Here is a 17358-nt window from a genome sequence, read left to right as displayed (position 1 = left end):
TACTATATATTGTATATACTGTATATATACACACAAACTGTACCAAAATCAGTATAAAATACATATAAAAACACAACACAACCCTGCTTTCTTAAGTTTATTTGGATCTGCCTGTTTATTCAGGTTAAGCATTAGGTTTCCCCTTTTAGACATTCAAAAGGAAACTAATGTAAGAGCTCCTCTCCCCTCAAAATGACCATGCTTCACAGCCTGACCTCTGGTGCATGGGTTCACTTGGCAACCATACGCATGACATGCTTGACCATGTTGCCAATGCCATCGAAGATGTAGTGGTAGTGGTAGTCTGTCTCCCACATGAAAGTGGGGGTGCTGATGACCTTGTTCTTCTCATCCACATAAGCTTCGTGAAGCAGGGAGTTAAGGAAGATGCATTAAATGCTCATAGATTTTTATACCTGAAAGTGAGCTGAAGTGAAGCGAGTAAACATGTCATCACAAGTATGTAAATGAATATCCACCTTTACCTGTATTCACTGCTGTTTTGTGCTTAGTCATCTATATGTATGTCTAAACGTACAGTAAGAGGTAAAAACTGTATACGGTGCACTCTCAGAAAATTAGGTATTAAAAAGTGCCTATAAAGGTACAAACGCTTGTCACTGGGGTGGTACCCAATAGGTGCATAAAACTGTAGTCCTAGCCAGCAATATATTTGTACCTCTTTTGCTTGTAAACAACTTGGTACTCAAATAGAACAGTGTTGTACTTTCAGGGTGAATTTGGAAAATTGTACCTCCACTCTTCCTTTATTTCTCAGAGTGTGTTTCAGTTGTTGTGTTTTACTAGAGAAGCTGGTGTGTGTTGGGGCACCTTTTTGTAAGGATATGTAAGGCTCACGGACGTTGTGGCGGGCACCCATGCTCTTGACGGCCTGCACCATGTTGGTGTTTGGCCAGCGGCCCCAACGGCTGTTCTCGTCCCGCTCGTAGCCCATGGTAACCTCCAGGCTGGGCAGAACACGGCAAGCCAGCAAGGGGGCCATGCTAGCCAGGCTAAAACATGGAACATGAGCAGAGGGCGGAAGAGGTGACTTAATCTGCCAAGAAACTGGCAAGAGAACTAATCCTTGTAATGATGTGCAGAAATTCCAGATGGCTTTTGAATTTTGATAAATGTTTACCTGTTCCCACCTATCCAACATTACAAAACCACAGTATAAATATTACTTTTACATACCTGATATAGTAATTCTGTAGCTGTTCATGGAGTTTGATAAACTGTAGCCCTGCTAATACCTGCTTAAATCTATTTAGCTATAGCTCTATTGTTATTTATTCATCCATGGCTTCAAAGTAATCTTTGATGTGTTTCTTGTTGACTGAGCTAAATCTTACAGGATTCAGCAAAAGTGCATTGTGGTCACTGAGACGTGAAGGATTGCTGTGACAGTTACAGGGTAACATGAGAATCCAGGGGTCATAGCAGGTTTACTGAACCCTGTGACCTGCAGCCCCATAGAGAGCACAGTCGGAAATACACACCCAATGGGCTTGTGGGATCGGTGGAACTCCTTCAGGATTCTCTCCACATCATTGTTCAGCTTGCAGTCCTTACCATCCTTGTTGAAGGTGGACCTGCAGGTCAAGGGTAGGTTAAGTTCACAGTGAATTTGAAACTTCAGCATTCTTTCACCTCATCAACTTGACCTATCCCCCCCTTTCTCAACCTCTTACTCCATCTTAAAGTGCAAACACATCACATTCTTTAGAGGTTGACCAGGAAAATGTAAATCATTGTTTACTATGGAAGAATGAAGAACCTCAAGAAACAAAAGCTGCTGACCGTACAATTAACCAACTCTACAAAACCACTCATTACATGTTTACCAAGGTAAAGGCAGCTTGGATCCTAACTAAATAATTTCCACATTTACCAAATATATGATTGTTAATATATATATATATATATATATATATATATATTACAGTTTTCTCACCCCCTAATCTAAAATTATTTATTTATTTATTTACATCTAATGATATTCAAACTAGTCATCCCAATAACAAGCAGTTTTAGTATCTAGATCTTTCATGCTTGCATTTTTTACTTTTCAATATATTTTGAATGTAAATTCTGACCTCTTTTTCAACTTTTCTCTCTATTCAGTAACATCTCCCTGCTATTCTACATACACATAAATACACACACGCACACACGGAATCTCTCACAGGTTTTTGGTCACTCCATGTCCCCCAGGAAAGATGACGGCATCAAAGCTGTTGACGTCCAGCCTGGACAGGTCTTGCATTTGCATCCTTCCCTGGCCGTGGCTGAAACGAGCAGCCTCCACCATCATGTTTCTGTTCCAGACACACGCAAGAGTGTTCCGATTATTTTCATACCTCATGATGTGAAACAATATCCATATTAATGGCATAGGAGCTGGACGGATCAATGCATCCATAAGTGTGTGATTTGCCATTGTTCAGCCAGAGTATATAAATAGTTTACTGAAATCGACAGACTTAAAATTACCTAATGAAAAAGAGGAGAGATTATACCCTTAAATCATGCCACCTGTTGTAGTTCTTTAGACATGGCTATTACTCCTGGAATAATTTGGAGTAAATTTTAACTCAAGCCTTTGCAGAGAGGTCATATCATTTATCCTAGTCACTTAAAAATTAACTATACTGCAATGCCAATATAGATTTTACCATTGTGAAATATTGCATGACAAACCTAAGACTGTAAGTCATGGCACTTATGAATTTAAATAATTTCGTTGATGTACCTGTTCTCCCCAGCAGGCTGCTGCTTCATGTGATCCATCACCTGCATTTGTTGTTGGTTTGGGGCGAAAATCTGAAACTGTGCGCCATTGCGGCTCAAGTGATACATCGTGCTATGATGCAAAACATAACATAAGGGCAGGGAAGAGCAGAGCTTAACATCAATACAACTTAACATCAAGAATCTGTAAAATTGTCTAAGAGACACAAATTATGCTCATAAATAAATAAAAAAAACATTAGTATTGATTATTTAATTACATTACCATGTAGAGCTGTTATTACATCCATGAATGCAATGTGATATAAGGGACTATAATGCTTCTTAACACAATGCCTGTGCATACTCACAATGCAGCCTCATGGATGTCAGTGCCATCCCACCAACCACACCCTGAGAGCACCTGAGAAGAGAGAATTTGCAGACAGTTAACACACATTTCATTGATGCCCTGCCTAAATGAATTGAACACTGATTTCTTTCACTTATTTCTTTCGCACACCACACTGTTGAATTAATGTGCACTGGAATCCTTCAATTTTGTCAGGTATTCTGTTTCCATAATTTTTTAGGGGATCTAAAAATGGTAATATATTCAAAATACATATTTATTATAAATTAAATAAAATGTTTTAGAAATAAATCATTGTAACTGATCTGATTGTTTTCCATTAATTCTGATGTTTCGCTGTTCTAACCTCATTCCATTCAGTAGCCTAGCCTTGCCTCTCACTTACCACTGCGATGTTGGTATTACCCCAGTTGCCCCAGTCCCCACCATGGTGTGCCAGGCAGGCAGGCTGGTGGATCAGGACAGACGCCACCCGCTTCGCTAGCAAAGCTCTTGATGCCAACATGTCAAGTTTCCCCAATGCACATGTATATTGGATCAAAAATGGTCATCAAAACTTGTCTGTTTCGTCTGGCTTACCAGTAGATGTTTTTCAGAACTTGTGCAGTGATATATATACGTTGATGTTCGTCGCCTGACGTCACCTTGTAAGCTGAGTTCCTGAGAACAGAGGATTCTGAATGCCTTGGCCGGAAGGTACCTTTTCTTGATACGATCACTTCTCTAATTATATCACACTCCTTTATCCAATTAAGTCATTTAGCTACATCTAAGCTCTCCTTCCCAACTTCGGTCCAATTCTCTTATTGAAACTTTTTTTACTGCGAGACTAGTTTTCCCATTTTCACCATTATTCCTTCAAGCTTAGATCACAAACTTTATGAACAAATTTTAAAAGAGATGATGAAAATGTTATGAACACAGCAAATGAAAGTATTTTTATTTATATGTTGGGAATGAGCAGCTCTTAATTGCATGTGGCTAGGTTGAGTAATTTGTCCTTTAAAGCCAATTACTTCATAAGACTCTTATAGTGCAGTAATAAGATATTGTCTGCTGGCTCAGAGAGCATGATTCCTGGATTCCACAACAAGTTAAATCACCAAAGTCCATGCAATACTGTATGTCTGCTTGAATGTCTACATCCTCAATCACTTGAGGATTAACTTAATATTAAATGACTACATTCCAAACTGATGGTGAGGCAGCTAAATGTAGAAAAATGTATAGAAAGGTGGCAGATGAGACTCCATGGTCGGACACTGCTGTTGCACGATTGAGGCTTCTTATCCACATTTTTCCATACATGTCCAACTATATAACTAATGTGCATAGTGCAAGCCATGTGGATGAGCCATTCAGTAAGGGCATCTACTAAACAAATAACCATTGCAGTGACATGGAATATTTCATTTGCTGTAATGGTCTTAATACTGGCAATGATGATATTACTTTAGCTATACAGAATATTGTCCGAAAGTCATATGACACATACAAATTATTGCACAATGTTATTGCCACTTTTTAGACCATTGCATTAAAAATTTGGAACATTGTACTTTGGGGTACGTAACAATGTTGTAGTATTTGTTTTTTTTTTAACTAAAACATATATATCATTACATTAAACAGTAAACATTATGTTTCGATGAATATATTTTAAAATGTTTACATTTTTGAAAATATATTTTTTTAGATATTTAAAAAAATCAATGGTAAAATCTTGAATAGCAATGTAGGGTCCCATATCCAGGTAGTCTATAATACAGAGATTGTATACCTTATTGCAGTTTCTTTTGTCAACATTTAAAAAATGACTGTGTAGAAACATTTATTTAAAAAATGTACAAGCCTCCAGAGAAGGCCTATCATTTAAGGACACAGCACCCCACTTATGAAACTTAGGGATTTCTCTCTGTCTCCATCTCTCTCTGCTGTCCTTGAGTCCTGTCAGGTAGAATCAGCCATGGAGGCAATGTGGTACAGTATCACAAGCTTTACGAGATCACTTCCAAAAGTACTTAACTCCATATCACCTCGAATATCAGGAATAGCAGATTGAGGGAGCAAGGAGGTTAAACCCATGTTAGGCTGGTCTTTTGGCTTCGTCTGTGGAAAGAATCTAATTCAGATCAGTAAGTAAAGCTGATGAGGCATAAAAGCTGAAACTATGGAATGATATTATTCATTTCTAACAGTCATCAGTTCTGCTGTGGCCAACCACAGAACTGTACCGCCAGCCCACCGTCAAGCCTGCTTCCACAACAAAGATGGTTGAAACGTTCAGCCAATCTCAGGTTACGCAGTCAGGGGACGTGACGTCTGGTTGAGGTGGCGCGAAAATTTGGGCGGAAGTTTGACAGCGGTGGGATATTTTGTTTTCTTGTTTTCTTTTTTCCAGCATACTGTAGCTAATCCGCTTCTAATAAATTGATTATCTACAGTTAAAATTCTAAATTAAATTTGTCGATAAGCAAGACGAATAACGCAGGCGGATATGCTATGCAGCTAAACCACAATATTAATATGTGATGAAAACTAGTTATCCAGTAGGTTTCTGTGTCAGAAAGTTGTTTTAGCAAGACCACCGTTTTAGGGAAGTAACCTCGTTCGCAAACAAACGTACCTTGGCGCTAACACTTACATTTTGTGATTTAGCTAGCTATCGATTTTTGAGTACCCATTTCAAAAGGTACTATTAGCTAACTCAAAGACGATGTCGGACGCGTTGTCTGAAGCAAGCGACTTGAGTGCCGATGACAGTCAGGATGTAATGACCCCGGCTGAGCTGATTGCTAAACTGGAAGAGGTAAGTTAACTTAGTCGACGTGTAGCTTCCCTAAGTAATCTCTATGCAAATTAATATTATGTAAACCTGTCAAGCCAAGTAGTTGTAATATCTCAGTGAGAAAACAAAAATAAATTTGTCATTTATAATCTCAGGGGAAAAGCTCGGTAGTTAGTTACTTAGTTGTATTTCAGCAACGTGACTACAGCCGTGCAAATGATTTGTAGCATTAACGTTACTGAAATTCTCCCAGTGTTCCCGACCATATTTTGCTTTCTTGTGAGTTTAAAAAGTCGATTGTAATTAGTTCTCCAAGAACACATTAGATTGTGAGGTATCAGTGCTGTCCTGTGTTGCAGGCCTGGCTGAATGAAAAGTTCTCCCCGGAGCTGCTGGAGAACAAGTCCGAGATTGTGGAGTGTGTGATGGAGCAGCTCACTCACATGGTAGGACACTGTAGTGTCAATCTGTTCCTGTGAGCGCGTATGCGTTTCCAGCTGTCAGAATAAAACCGAGTCACTGACCCTGTCAACAGGAGGAGAACCTGCAGCGCGTGCGGAAGGGAGACGTGAAGGCCAGCATCCACCGCATGGAGATCGACAGGATCCGATTCGTCCTCAGCAGCTACCTCCGCTCCCGTTTGCAAAAGGTACCTGCCCATTAAAATTACTGGAATCTCAAAGGGACAGTTGGGGGACAGAATGCCAAATTCCCTGAACCTATGAAACGAGTACCTCTGAGCTGTTATTTCCTGATTTACTTAGCTCGCTGGTTTCAGTGCAAACCCGAATTTAGCTTTTGCTCAGTAAGCATATTCTTTTCTGCAATTGTTTTTTCTTTCTAGGTAGAGAAATACTTCCCTCACATCCTGGAGAAAGAGAAGTCGCGGGCAGACGGAGACCCCTCGTTCCTTTCTCCTGAGGAGTTTGCCTTTGCCAAAGAGTGAGCAAAGACATTTCTGATGATTAATATTGCATAAATCAAGAAGATCAGCAATGACCCTTTAGTGGAATAATCATAATGTACATCACTTGGAGGAAGGGGCTTCTTTGAACAACTGACATGTCAAGCTACTGCTTGGTCACATAATTCCATATTGCAGGTTACAGTATGAAGGCGTGTAACACTACGTTTGACTTCTGCTGTGCTTGTTGGCAGTTGGTGTGAGTACTATGTGTCCCCTTCCTCCACAGGTACCTGGCCAACACAGAAACATATCTGAAGGCGGTGGCTCTCAGACACATGCCCCCCAATCTACAGACTGTGGATATGCTGAAAGCAGGTTTGATAACTAGATGGATGTGCGGGAGAATCAATTCTTTTGGCTTTGAATAATGCAGTTCTGTTTGTTGGAAAGTACCTCCACACGTCTGTAACAGTGAGAAAAAAGTACAACAATGAATCCTGCTTGCGCTGTCTCTGTAGCCTATCACACTGGGTGAACCTCTATAGCTGAGACACCAACTTGACCCATGACATCGTCTTTCCAACAATACAAAACACGGGTACATTGTATAATGGAAAACGTGAAATTCACGGAATACTGATCCAATCGGATGTTTTGCACCTGACTGTCTCTTGATCACTCTTGCCGACTCCCTATCAGCACAGTAAACAGTGTGTTTTCTTTTGGGGCCTGATAAGAGGCAGACTTCTGTGAACTGTCCTGCAGTAGCATGGCAGGTATTGCCTTTGCTGAGGTGCAGTGGAATTGTGGCTGAAGAAGCTGTGTGATGCTTCCCTCTCAGTGCCCGAGCCCTGCCTGGATTCTTTCGTGTTCCTGCGTGTGAAGGAGCGGCAGGAGAACATCCTGGTGGAGCCCGAGACGGACGAGCAGAGGTACGGTGCCATCGGGACCCCGGTCCCCGCCTGCGTGCCTCGTCACACCAGTACTCTCTCTGAATCTCTCTGTGTGCCGTGTCATTTAACCAAGAAGGTCCGCTGCGAACTCATTTTGCATTGAGAGCGAGGAAAGCCGGTGAACTGCAGCGGTCAGTTAAGCGACGAGGTCAAGGAAGCACATTTCTACAACTTCAGAGGTCCAAGCATTATCACTTCCTCTCCTTGCAGAGTGTTGAAATTGCATAAATAGTCACTGGGAATCAGAAACTTGGTTAAAGATACTGGTGCGTTTGGAAAGACGCACATGCAGCTGCAGTGACCGCTGAATTGCAGTGCTGGATTTCATTTGTACCAGCAGAGATTGTGCACTCCACCCTCGCACCAATACAGCTGCCCGGTTTTCTGTGGAGGTCGTCCATGTGAGTGTTTTGACAAGGGCAGGTCTCGCTGTTCCTCTGAAATTTGTCAAAGCAGGATTCAAGATGATGTGGCTCTTGGCTTACATTTGACCTGGAAGAGCCACATATACTTAGTCATATCTTCGGTGAATGAAAATACCAGTGCGGTTTATGAAGTAAATTCACCCACGCATGCTTGAGAGACTCTTGAAATTATGTGGCTGTGACTTCTCGTGGTCTAACGATGTTGCATTAAGTTTATCTGAGCATTTCACTTTAATCATTGATTAGGTGCTATATTTAAATTTGGCCAATTTATCGTTAGGCTTGGAGGATTTTTATTTTTAAACTCATCAAGTAAATCTGATTTAGATGAAGCCATTAAGATATCATTACCCTTGAACGATCAAGGAAATATCAAACACCTGTTCTCATTGGACTGGGAGAATTGCCTTTTAAATTTTAAAAAGTAACCATAGTTGTGGTGAACATTAACCATAGTGTATTTAATGTTTATGACCTGCCATGCCTGCAGGTGTCGCCATTGCTCAGATTATGTTGAATGCTCATACAGTGGATTCATTTTCTTTTAAATTGAGCAGATATGCTTTTTCCAGCATACTGTTCCAAGACTAGCTTTTCGAGTATTTACATTACACGAAAACGGCTATTTTAAGGCCATTTATGGCACAGAATATTGCTTTTGTTTGCAAGACTTAACATGGCAGCAGGACCTTGTGTTGAAATGTAGCCCTCTCTTTCAGGGAGTATGTTGTTGACCTGGAGGAAGGCTCCCAGCATCTGATGCGATACCGCACAATAGCGCCCCTGGTGGTCAGCGGGGCAGTGCAGCTCATATAGGAACGGAGGTCATCTGGACTGGGACCTCACTCTCTTCCCGCCCTGCCTCCAAACACGCACGACGGCAACGTTTGGAGATGCTGACAAAGTGCACTGTAGCTGTCCAACTATTATATAAGGGAGCTTTAACCAAATTTACCCATCACATTACAAGACATTTTTGAATTGCTCTTTTTGTGGGGGGGTTTATCAACAACTGATGCTCTGTTATTCTAGGTATATCCGTTAAATTAGAAACCTCTTCGTGTCTTGTCAGGCTTTCCTCTAACACAGTCAGTATGGATGGTGGTAAAAAAGATATGTGCGAAGGAGACAGAGGCAGCAGTTGTGGTACCTCAGGAAGCTGTCACTATAATGAGAAATTGATGGCAGCAGCATGCTAGGACTTGACCTGTGCTTGAATAGAGATCAAAAAGGAGTAGTAATAATTTTTTTGTGCTTTTGGGCCGATGTGCACTACTTCATAGAATAGCTGTTGAATTATAGAACAGCTGTTTGCGCTCTTTGCCACTTCACCCACAGCAGTGATTTTCCATGGGCACTAGCATACTAGAATGGCTCGGCACCACAGTCCTCCATATAACACCAGTCACATGTTACCCATGTGCCCGTGCAGTAGTCTGAAGAGGACACTGGTCCAGTGGGACAGAGATGCTGAGATTCAAGCATTGAAAATGGTGAGGAGTGGAATTGGTGCACAATGGCAGAGCTTGTCTTTATCATGTAGCAGTAGCTGCTGTCAAATTCATAAATCAGGAAAATGCAGTTTTCAAGAATAGCTTTCAGGGATCCACTCTTCCTGTAGGTTTTTGAAAACCTTTAATGCATGGTTATGAATGTTAAAATTAAAAGAATGAAATTTCTTGGATTTTGAGTTTGAACCTTCTTTGTTTTCTCTTGGTGAGTGCATGTTGTGACATTTATATTTTCAGTAAAATATTTTATTACATTTTTTCAATTGTTAATGAATATTCTGGTGTTGAAACCAGGTTGTAACATTGCCCAGGTAGGCGGGGATGTCGGTCACCAGATAATTTATTTGTCATTGCTCACCAGCACCCCCGTCTGGTCAGTCAGGCCCGCCCTGTCTGTCTATGCTTTTACAGACATGCCTGTGCAAGCGCATCTAGACTGGAGGGAGAAACAGCAGCGGCTGACTTCACGTGTTTCCGGGGAGAGTGTGCGCTTGTCAGGGTTCGCAGATTTAGAGGTTGCAGCAGTGAGCTTGAATGCGATTAATTGGGCATCCCAAAACTTGGAGAAAATAGGGGGTAAAATTTAGAATCCTGGAAGAGTCTTCCCGTCCCTTCGCTCAAACTTTTGCAGAATGTTAAGCTTTGTCGGGGCAGTATTTAAAACCACGTTGTGAATGTGTTTTATTTTGCATTGCTCATTGTCACTATTTTTTCTAAGTTTGGCTCTGTCTATATGTTTCTCTGTATATGAACCAGTCTGTATCAAGTGGTTGTGCTGATATCTTAAAACTAACAATATTTCAATGGAGTAAGGGTCTGTAATCTGCATTTTCTTTATTTGGTTATTGTTTTGTAAGTAATTGACTTAATGTGTTCCACATGGGGGGGAGGGGGGGGGCTTGAATCATGCACTTTTGATGGACTGAGAGGAAGAAACGTTGACATCTCCTGGACAAGAGGGATTTTTAAGTCTTCAATTTCAGCTTCACTCCAGCCAATAGCAGTGGCAGCAGTCCGTTAACCTGAGTCTTTGTTGAACATCTTCCACAGAGTCTGATTGCCCAGCGACAAGTTTTGTTTGTCCTTGAGATATTGGATTTCTGTTTCCCATGACCTGCATCCAAGAGGATGGCAGTCAATCCTGTGGTTTCTGGGCAGAACTAGTTGGCGGGCTGGTCTGTGGGATTTGCAGCCAAAGTCTTTTTGTTTGTTTTATTGTTTTGTTTGTTTTTTGTTTTTTTCTTCCTTTTTTAAACCCTCCCCTCTGCCCAGTAGATTTGGGGTAATTTCTGCATTTGTACCACTGCCCAAATGAGGCAATCTTTGACTGCATTTAAGCTCAACAAAGAAGAGGCGTGGCATTAGGAGTGTAAATGTGCTGAAGGCAAGTCTTCCAGACAACGGAACTGATTAATTTGAGATTGCAAAACACAACTCAAATAAACACAGCTTATCATATGAGTAAGTTTTCGGAGTCTTGGAGCATGTATGCCTTTCATTTTTGCGTGGCACAGTAATCAAGAAGTTGAGATGTCACAACCAGTTTGGTGCTGTTCCAGATGTTGGGTAATCGGGCTCAGAAATGATGATCCACTCTTGCACCAATTACTGGCAACAAATGTATATGCAAATGCCTGTGTGCTGGAATTGGCTCATTGTTCCAGGTGTCTTTTGTGTTTGACTTATTGAAGAACTTTGGTGGAGGCCCTATACAACCCTGCATTGTGCTTAAGGAACACCACAAACCAAAGGTAGAGAAGATTTGGCCTAATTAACATTCCAATTCATTGGTCACCGTCTTAACTGGCACATATCACAGTACATTCGATGCAGTCTCATGATGAATATGGTAAACCACTCCTAAATGGGTCAAGCCAACACGAAAGACAGTACTGATTTTAATTAGTGGCTTGTCTCTGTGAAACTGCAATATTTATAGCTCTGAATATTAATGCGTATTTTCTAAATAGGCTTTGTCTGTTTGACACTCATTACACAGTGGCTGCATAAATTATTGATGTCAAACATTACAGGCATTTGAGGAAACAAGTTCATGCTCTGGCATCCTTAGTGTGTGTTACTAAAAAAAAAAAAAAAAGTAAAGTATTAACAGATGGGCAGGTTCTTAATTTTGGGCGTGAAAGTTTTAGAGAAATGCATCAGGGTGTTTTAAAGGAGCAGCTATCTATCAGGACCTTTCAGTCCCTGAGTTTTATAATGGCATCTCAGTGCTGTTTTGAATGGGCCAAATCATGTAGTTTGTTGTTCTTACTATAGTGTGTGACCACAAGGAGAGTGCATTGGCAGATGTACAGTTCAGTCCAAGCACAGGAAATAAAAGTACTGTGGTCTGCTTGGGCTAAACTGTGGTAACATGAAACCCACACTGTATTTAAATGTTTTTTTTTTTTTTTAATGTGAATTGCGCTTTCCTTAGAATTGACAGCGTGTTTCGGTTGTGTGTCACAGGGTTTGCTTCCTGAATGGAGGTACTTTCCTCTGTCATCATAAGTGTTATTTCCACCACTTCTAACGTACAGGATGAAGAACCATAAAAGGAAGCGAGGATTGCACCAAACCTGTTTCGCCGTAAGTGACAGAGAGGAGCGAGCCATTTTCATGGTTTCAGAAAACTAGGTCACCTATGTGCTTAGTAATGCCGTGCGGTTTGCAGTCTGGTTTCAGACCGTTCCTCTGCACTGATGCACTGTTCTAGTATGGCCTGTCTGCGCTCTTTGTGTAGCAATGTGCCTGTTCAGCAACGCCAAAGGCCCAACTCTGAATCAAAATAAAAATGACGGCGAGCTCCAAAACAGGAGAACGGGGGGTGTGCAGTCAGTGTCTAGTGTATACAATATATTTTTGTCATTCTTGATCACCAGTAAATGTAAATAAAGTGTATATTACAACTGATTGTCAAGAAGCAAGTTGACAGTGCTTTGTTTGTGACCGCGGAATTGAGTTCTGGTTGATGAGTTGCTGAGTTCCGCGGATCTGGGTTGATCTCATTAGACTGGCTTAATGACCATGCATGCGGGTGAACTACAGGTCCAGTGTACTGTCATTTCAGGAGCGATGCTACACTAAAGTCGTGGGAGGATTGCAGATTCAAGGAATGGTGTAGGCTGTCACTTCTCGCAGAAATGTTTGTGCAATCATTTTTCTCAATCTTTGTCTTGCCCTACCCACCACCCCCAGACATCCTGCCAGCCTGTTGACTGCCTTTCCTTCAAAGGGCTCTAGTGAGTCGTCATTGTGTTGTATTGCCGGTATTGGAGTATCGTTCAGCTAGCTGACTTGATTTCACCAGTGGTGTTGAGTGGGTCATACGGTCCACGCGGTCAGGGTGAGCCTGAGGTCTCTCCAGCCATGGCCAGTGCCCTCCACACCCTGTGCCATCTGTACTGCCTGCTCACACCGAAGAGGCATATGCGTAGCTTCGATAAACGGCTCCGCGATATTATCTCGTTTCAGTGCGATTCAATTTTTATTCCTCTGATGAAATAACATTCTGATGCGAGTGACATGTTCGCCCGGAGGAAGAGCTATATTTCACCCCCTCGTTTTTATTCTGTGACATAATTGTGATAATTGTGCTGTTATGTAGAGCGCCAAAGGGTGCAATTCGTTACAGCCATTGCCTTTTCATGCTGTTGCAGTGCCCTGATGAATCAAGAAATCATGAACACAAGCAATCCCAGCTTATCCACATTCAACATATCCCAGGCTCAATAAATAATTGCAGCAGTAGCGCTTGTTATTTTATAGTGCAAATCTCAAAGTGCTTTACATGGTTAATTTAGTGAAATAATATTTTACGAGTAATACAAACACACAGATGCCATATAGCAAGAGAAGCCGATGTTATAAAACAGTCACAAAGGAGATGTGCCATGTGCAACGAAGAGACGATACTATAAAAACACATTCATCCTACAATTGTAAAGTAGTAGTAAATCCAAAAATGTAATAGTAGCTATTGGATGCAGTTCACATAGCGAAGACGTTTTTCAATTCCTTTTCCTAAAGTGAGACAAAAAGAAAAAGCGGTGTGACGCGTGTGTATCTGAAGGTCAGAGGCAGGCCTGTGGAACGGAGATACCGCCAAGAGCCTACGAGCGGTTAAAGGATTCGGAGCTCGACTTGGATCCCAGTGGGATAGCTGACAGGGCCAGGAATAGAGCGGCTGGACTGAAGGAATTGGTCTCATGCTGCAAAACCTGGCTCACGTTGCTCAAACGGGCATTTGGTGTTACTCAATGCGCGCACAGCTACCCAATCGATCACCACTGCAGCAAATTTAGCTGAACCTTCCCACTGATACGACCCGTGACAGTAAACCTGGTATAATTGTGTCTTTCATTATTTTAGGACTTTCAGAACCCTTTTTTGTGGATTTGCCCTCATTTATGCAGTTTGTGCCAGTTTTTCCAACTGTAAAAATTCACCGGCTCTTTACCATGCATTGGTACCCTCGGGCTGTTCATTATTACTGATATTATTGTCTTTGAACTCATTTTAGCAGGTGTTATTTTTTCTCTTCTTGCTCACAATAACTAACATAATATAACATAATGACAGAACAGGCCATTCAGCCCAACAATGCTCACCATTTCCTACCACTGTAAGGGTACATAGTGTTTACAAGCCTGAGCTTGAGTATCTGCCTCTGTTATGTGACCTGGCAAAGTGTTCCACACAGTGACTATTCTGTGCGAAGAAACACTGTCTGATGTCTGTTGAATTTAGCATTTGCTAATCTACATCCATGCCCCGTTGCTCTACTGACAGAACTGTGCAAAAATATGGGAAATGTATAGAAAGGAAAAGAGCAGGTTTAAGAGTATGGGTGTGGCACCACAGCAGGTTCATTGAGCAGATTGAATTTCATTTCTAAAGAAATAAACAATTAAGGACCAGGCCCCACATGGGTTTGGTTTCATCAGAAAATTCCTCATGGTGATCCGAATCAGATATAGGGTTCCATTTTAGTGTCAATGACTCACTGCTTGTTGACTGCACAGGTACCTTGAAGGAGGTCAGACTCTTGGCGTGTTTTAACATGGTAGAAAGTTACATAATTTGAAATTTCATGTGACTTTCAGGATTTTCTGGGGCCTTACCCAGCTAAATCCTGACCAAATGACATATTAGCAGCAACAGCATTTATTTTTGTAACTGTGCCCACAGGACGAATAACAGTGAATGGCCTACGTCTGAGTTAGGAAATTATATCATTTTTGGTCATTTGTAATAGTTTCTGATATTTATTTTTCAGTATTTTTCTGCCTATTTTGCCACACTATACACTCCTGCTTTTTTCATTTAAAAAATGCATTTCTCAACCAACAGCCAGTCAGTGTTTTAACCCATCAGAAGTTCAGAATCAACATACTTGACTGTTACATCAGCTAGCCTGCTAGCTTTAAAAATAGCAGCTAACTAGCTTCACTTGGCATTGTGAACATGCCGTTTGTTCGGACATCTGGGGTCACAAAGATGAGAAGAAAAGGGCAACAAAAAATCAAAAGACTTCATTGTCACATTTTTAAAAATTTATGATAACAAATGAAAATTGTGATGTGGGTCAGGAGCAAGGACTGAGTGGCAGCCATCCTGCAGAGGTGAGATAACTAGCTTGCAATTCTTCTTACAATTGGGTGATTAAAAGCTGCTGCTATCTGAATGTTCTTTGTGAAAGAGAACAAACAGGGATGGGGAGTATAGATTGTCTGGAAGAGGCAAATGCCTTAATAAGAAGCAGCAAGGTACTGTTCATTTGTATTGGATGAAAATATAATCATTCATTGCATGCAGGTGCCATTATAATATGCAGAAAAAGTGCTCTGGAAGAACAGGGTATGGAGAAAATAGGGACAAGGTTTCTACTTGGCTTTACACAAGTCAACCAAGTCTTTGTAAGTGTAACTCTTAATCCTTTTGCAGAGTCATATAATCAGACATTTTGGCTGCAGCGTCCAAGAGATAAAGTGTCTTATTTAGAACCGAGATGAAAGAAAACCATTTAATCTTTAATATGGGAAGCTATAAAACACAAATAGAGGAGAGTGTAGGACATTCTATTTAAAAAGCCATCAAATATAAATTATATCACAATGGGAAATGCATCATTGGGCTTATGTGTGATACCAAATTTAGCCCTCAACTAGAAGTAACAAAAAGTCACAAAATTATTTACTTCTCTATCTGTCCCAGGGCAGTGTGTACATTTTTACCAAAGGTCTTTCTCAGGCCGTGTACACAGTCCTGACACAAATTATGGGAACACTGCATTTACAGTTTGACAATGAATATTTAGCAACACATTCTCTTTTTGGAATAATAAATATAATATGTAACAAATATTACATCAACATAAAGCATAAACGAAGAAAAATTGCCATTTGTGTTAGACAAGTAATTATTACATCTTCCTATATGTATTCAAACCTATGTAATTGAGAAATCTAATGGATCTTAGAGTTAAAATATAATCAGCTTGAACATGTATTTCTTTGTGTAGTATTTTCTATATAATTCACTGATGGTCACATAATGTCATTACCACTCCTGGTCATGAAAATAGCAGGCTGTATTTCATGAAGCAGGATTACAGAGTTAGCTGGATAACTGCTGAGTAAAACCTGGAACAGCTCTTTTTAGTTCACTCCATGTTCCATATTTGGGTGGCTTCCGAGTTTTACACAATGCAGTTATCCAGCTAACTTCCCTAAACCTGCTTCACAAAATACCACCCATTTCAAAAGATTTAAAAGTTGAGAATGTGCACTTTACCACCTGTGAATTGTTTGATTGCAAATCTAAAATTGTGAAGTACAGATTGTGTGTGTATGTGTATATATATATATATATATATATATATATATATATAATGTGGAGACTGTCAGCTTTATTTTAAGGGTATTTACATCCATATGACCACAACTGCATAAATATATTTAAATTGCATTGAATATAATGTAGAACAACACTTGATAGTTGAGAATATAGAGATGATGCAAGTTAATGAAAAAGCCCTCGGGTGTGTATAACAGTCTTCTAGTATATGATTAGCGTTGACTATGAGTACTGTGTCATACAATCACCAGCCTTTAATTCAATATGTATGATTAAGCTCATTTGCTTGCTATCTTTGGAATCATACCTTACGGGAATATCCTATATTAAAGATCTAATGCAATATAAATAGACCAGCAGATTATCTGTACTTTTGCAGAAATACTTAACACACGCCCAACTGACTGACTGTCATGATAACCTTGAGGTATATGATGTAACAGATGCTGATAAATCGCTTTCTTTCCAGAAATATAATTGAGAAATACCTGTTGTTGACAAATGTTATTGTTACTTTCATCTGTTGGGTTAGGAAAGATTTTCTGCTGCATTACCATCAGGATATGTTGCAGCACTTTTTTATATACTTTCATGCATCTTCCCCAGGTGCAGCTTGCAAATTTGTCATTCTTCATTCATAAACTTTTTAAAACATTCTAGGTGGTGTTCATCTTTAATAAAAGGTAAATGAGTTAATGTAAAAAGTTTAATAGAAAACCTTTATTCATAAAAATTGTCCATGTGGCTTTATCGAGTAATACAGCTGTTAAACAATTAAATAATCAATGTATATTTGCTGATATATTAAAT

General features: G+C 40.3%; 2 protein-coding genes across 2 annotated transcripts; one reads left to right on the top strand and one right to left on the bottom strand.

Moving 5' to 3' along the window:
• Nucleotides 1–84: 84 nt before the first annotated feature.
• On the bottom strand, nucleotides 85–4675 carry es1 (ES1 protein, mitochondrial). The gene is made up of 7 exons (XM_035379927.1): nucleotides 3492–4675; nucleotides 3105–3157; nucleotides 2756–2866; nucleotides 2190–2321; nucleotides 1503–1595; nucleotides 848–1013; nucleotides 85–365 (listed from the first exon to the last, which is right to left on the bottom strand). The coding sequence occupies exons 1-7, from the start codon at nucleotides 3609–3611 to the stop codon at nucleotides 231–233; spliced, it is 810 nt and encodes a 269-aa protein (XP_035235818.1). The 5' UTR covers nucleotides 3612–4675; the 3' UTR covers nucleotides 85–230.
• Nucleotides 4676–5420: 745 nt separating this feature from the next.
• On the top strand, nucleotides 5421–11151 carry gins4 (GINS complex subunit 4 (Sld5 homolog)). Its single transcript, XM_035435578.1, has 7 exons — nucleotides 5421–5915; nucleotides 6254–6340; nucleotides 6430–6543; nucleotides 6739–6836; nucleotides 7088–7176; nucleotides 7643–7733; nucleotides 8899–11151. The coding sequence occupies exons 1-7, from the start codon at nucleotides 5823–5825 to the stop codon at nucleotides 8993–8995; spliced, it is 669 nt and encodes a 222-aa protein (XP_035291469.1). The 5' UTR covers nucleotides 5421–5822; the 3' UTR covers nucleotides 8996–11151.
• Nucleotides 11152–17358: the final 6207 nt, after the last annotated feature.

The sequence above is a fragment of the Anguilla anguilla genome, chromosome 10 (genome assembly GCF_013347855.1).
Source record: "Anguilla anguilla isolate fAngAng1 chromosome 10, fAngAng1.pri, whole genome shotgun sequence".
Classification (NCBI taxonomy): Eukaryota; Metazoa; Chordata; class Actinopteri; order Anguilliformes; family Anguillidae; genus Anguilla; species Anguilla anguilla.
Note: the sequence above shows the minus strand (reverse complement) of the source record. Positions and strands in the feature narration are given on the sequence as shown.

Bases quoted from the DNA above. Each gene is read 5' to 3' on its own strand.
- es1 (XM_035379927.1), bottom strand. From the start codon at position 3,611: ATGTTGGCATCAAGAGCTTTGCTAGCGAAGCGGGTGGCGTCTGTCCTG. The intron at 2,322-2,755 runs GTACATCAACGA...TGTCTGGAACAG, and splicing joins CAGCCTGCTGGGGAGAACAG to AAACATGATGGTGGAGGCTG. The intron at 366-847 runs ATATCCTTACAA...TCCCTGCTTCAC, and splicing joins ACAACGTCCGTGAGCCTTAC to GAAGCTTATGTGGATGAGAA.
- gins4 (XM_035435578.1), top strand. From the start codon at position 5,823: ATGTCGGACGCGTTGTCTGAAGCAAGCGACTTGAGTGCCGATGACAGT. The intron at 6,341-6,429 runs GTAGGACACTGT...CCCTGTCAACAG, and splicing joins TGGAGCAGCTCACTCACATG to GAGGAGAACCTGCAGCGCGT. The intron at 6,544-6,738 runs GTACCTGCCCAT...TTTTCTTTCTAG, and splicing joins TCCGCTCCCGTTTGCAAAAG to GTAGAGAAATACTTCCCTCA.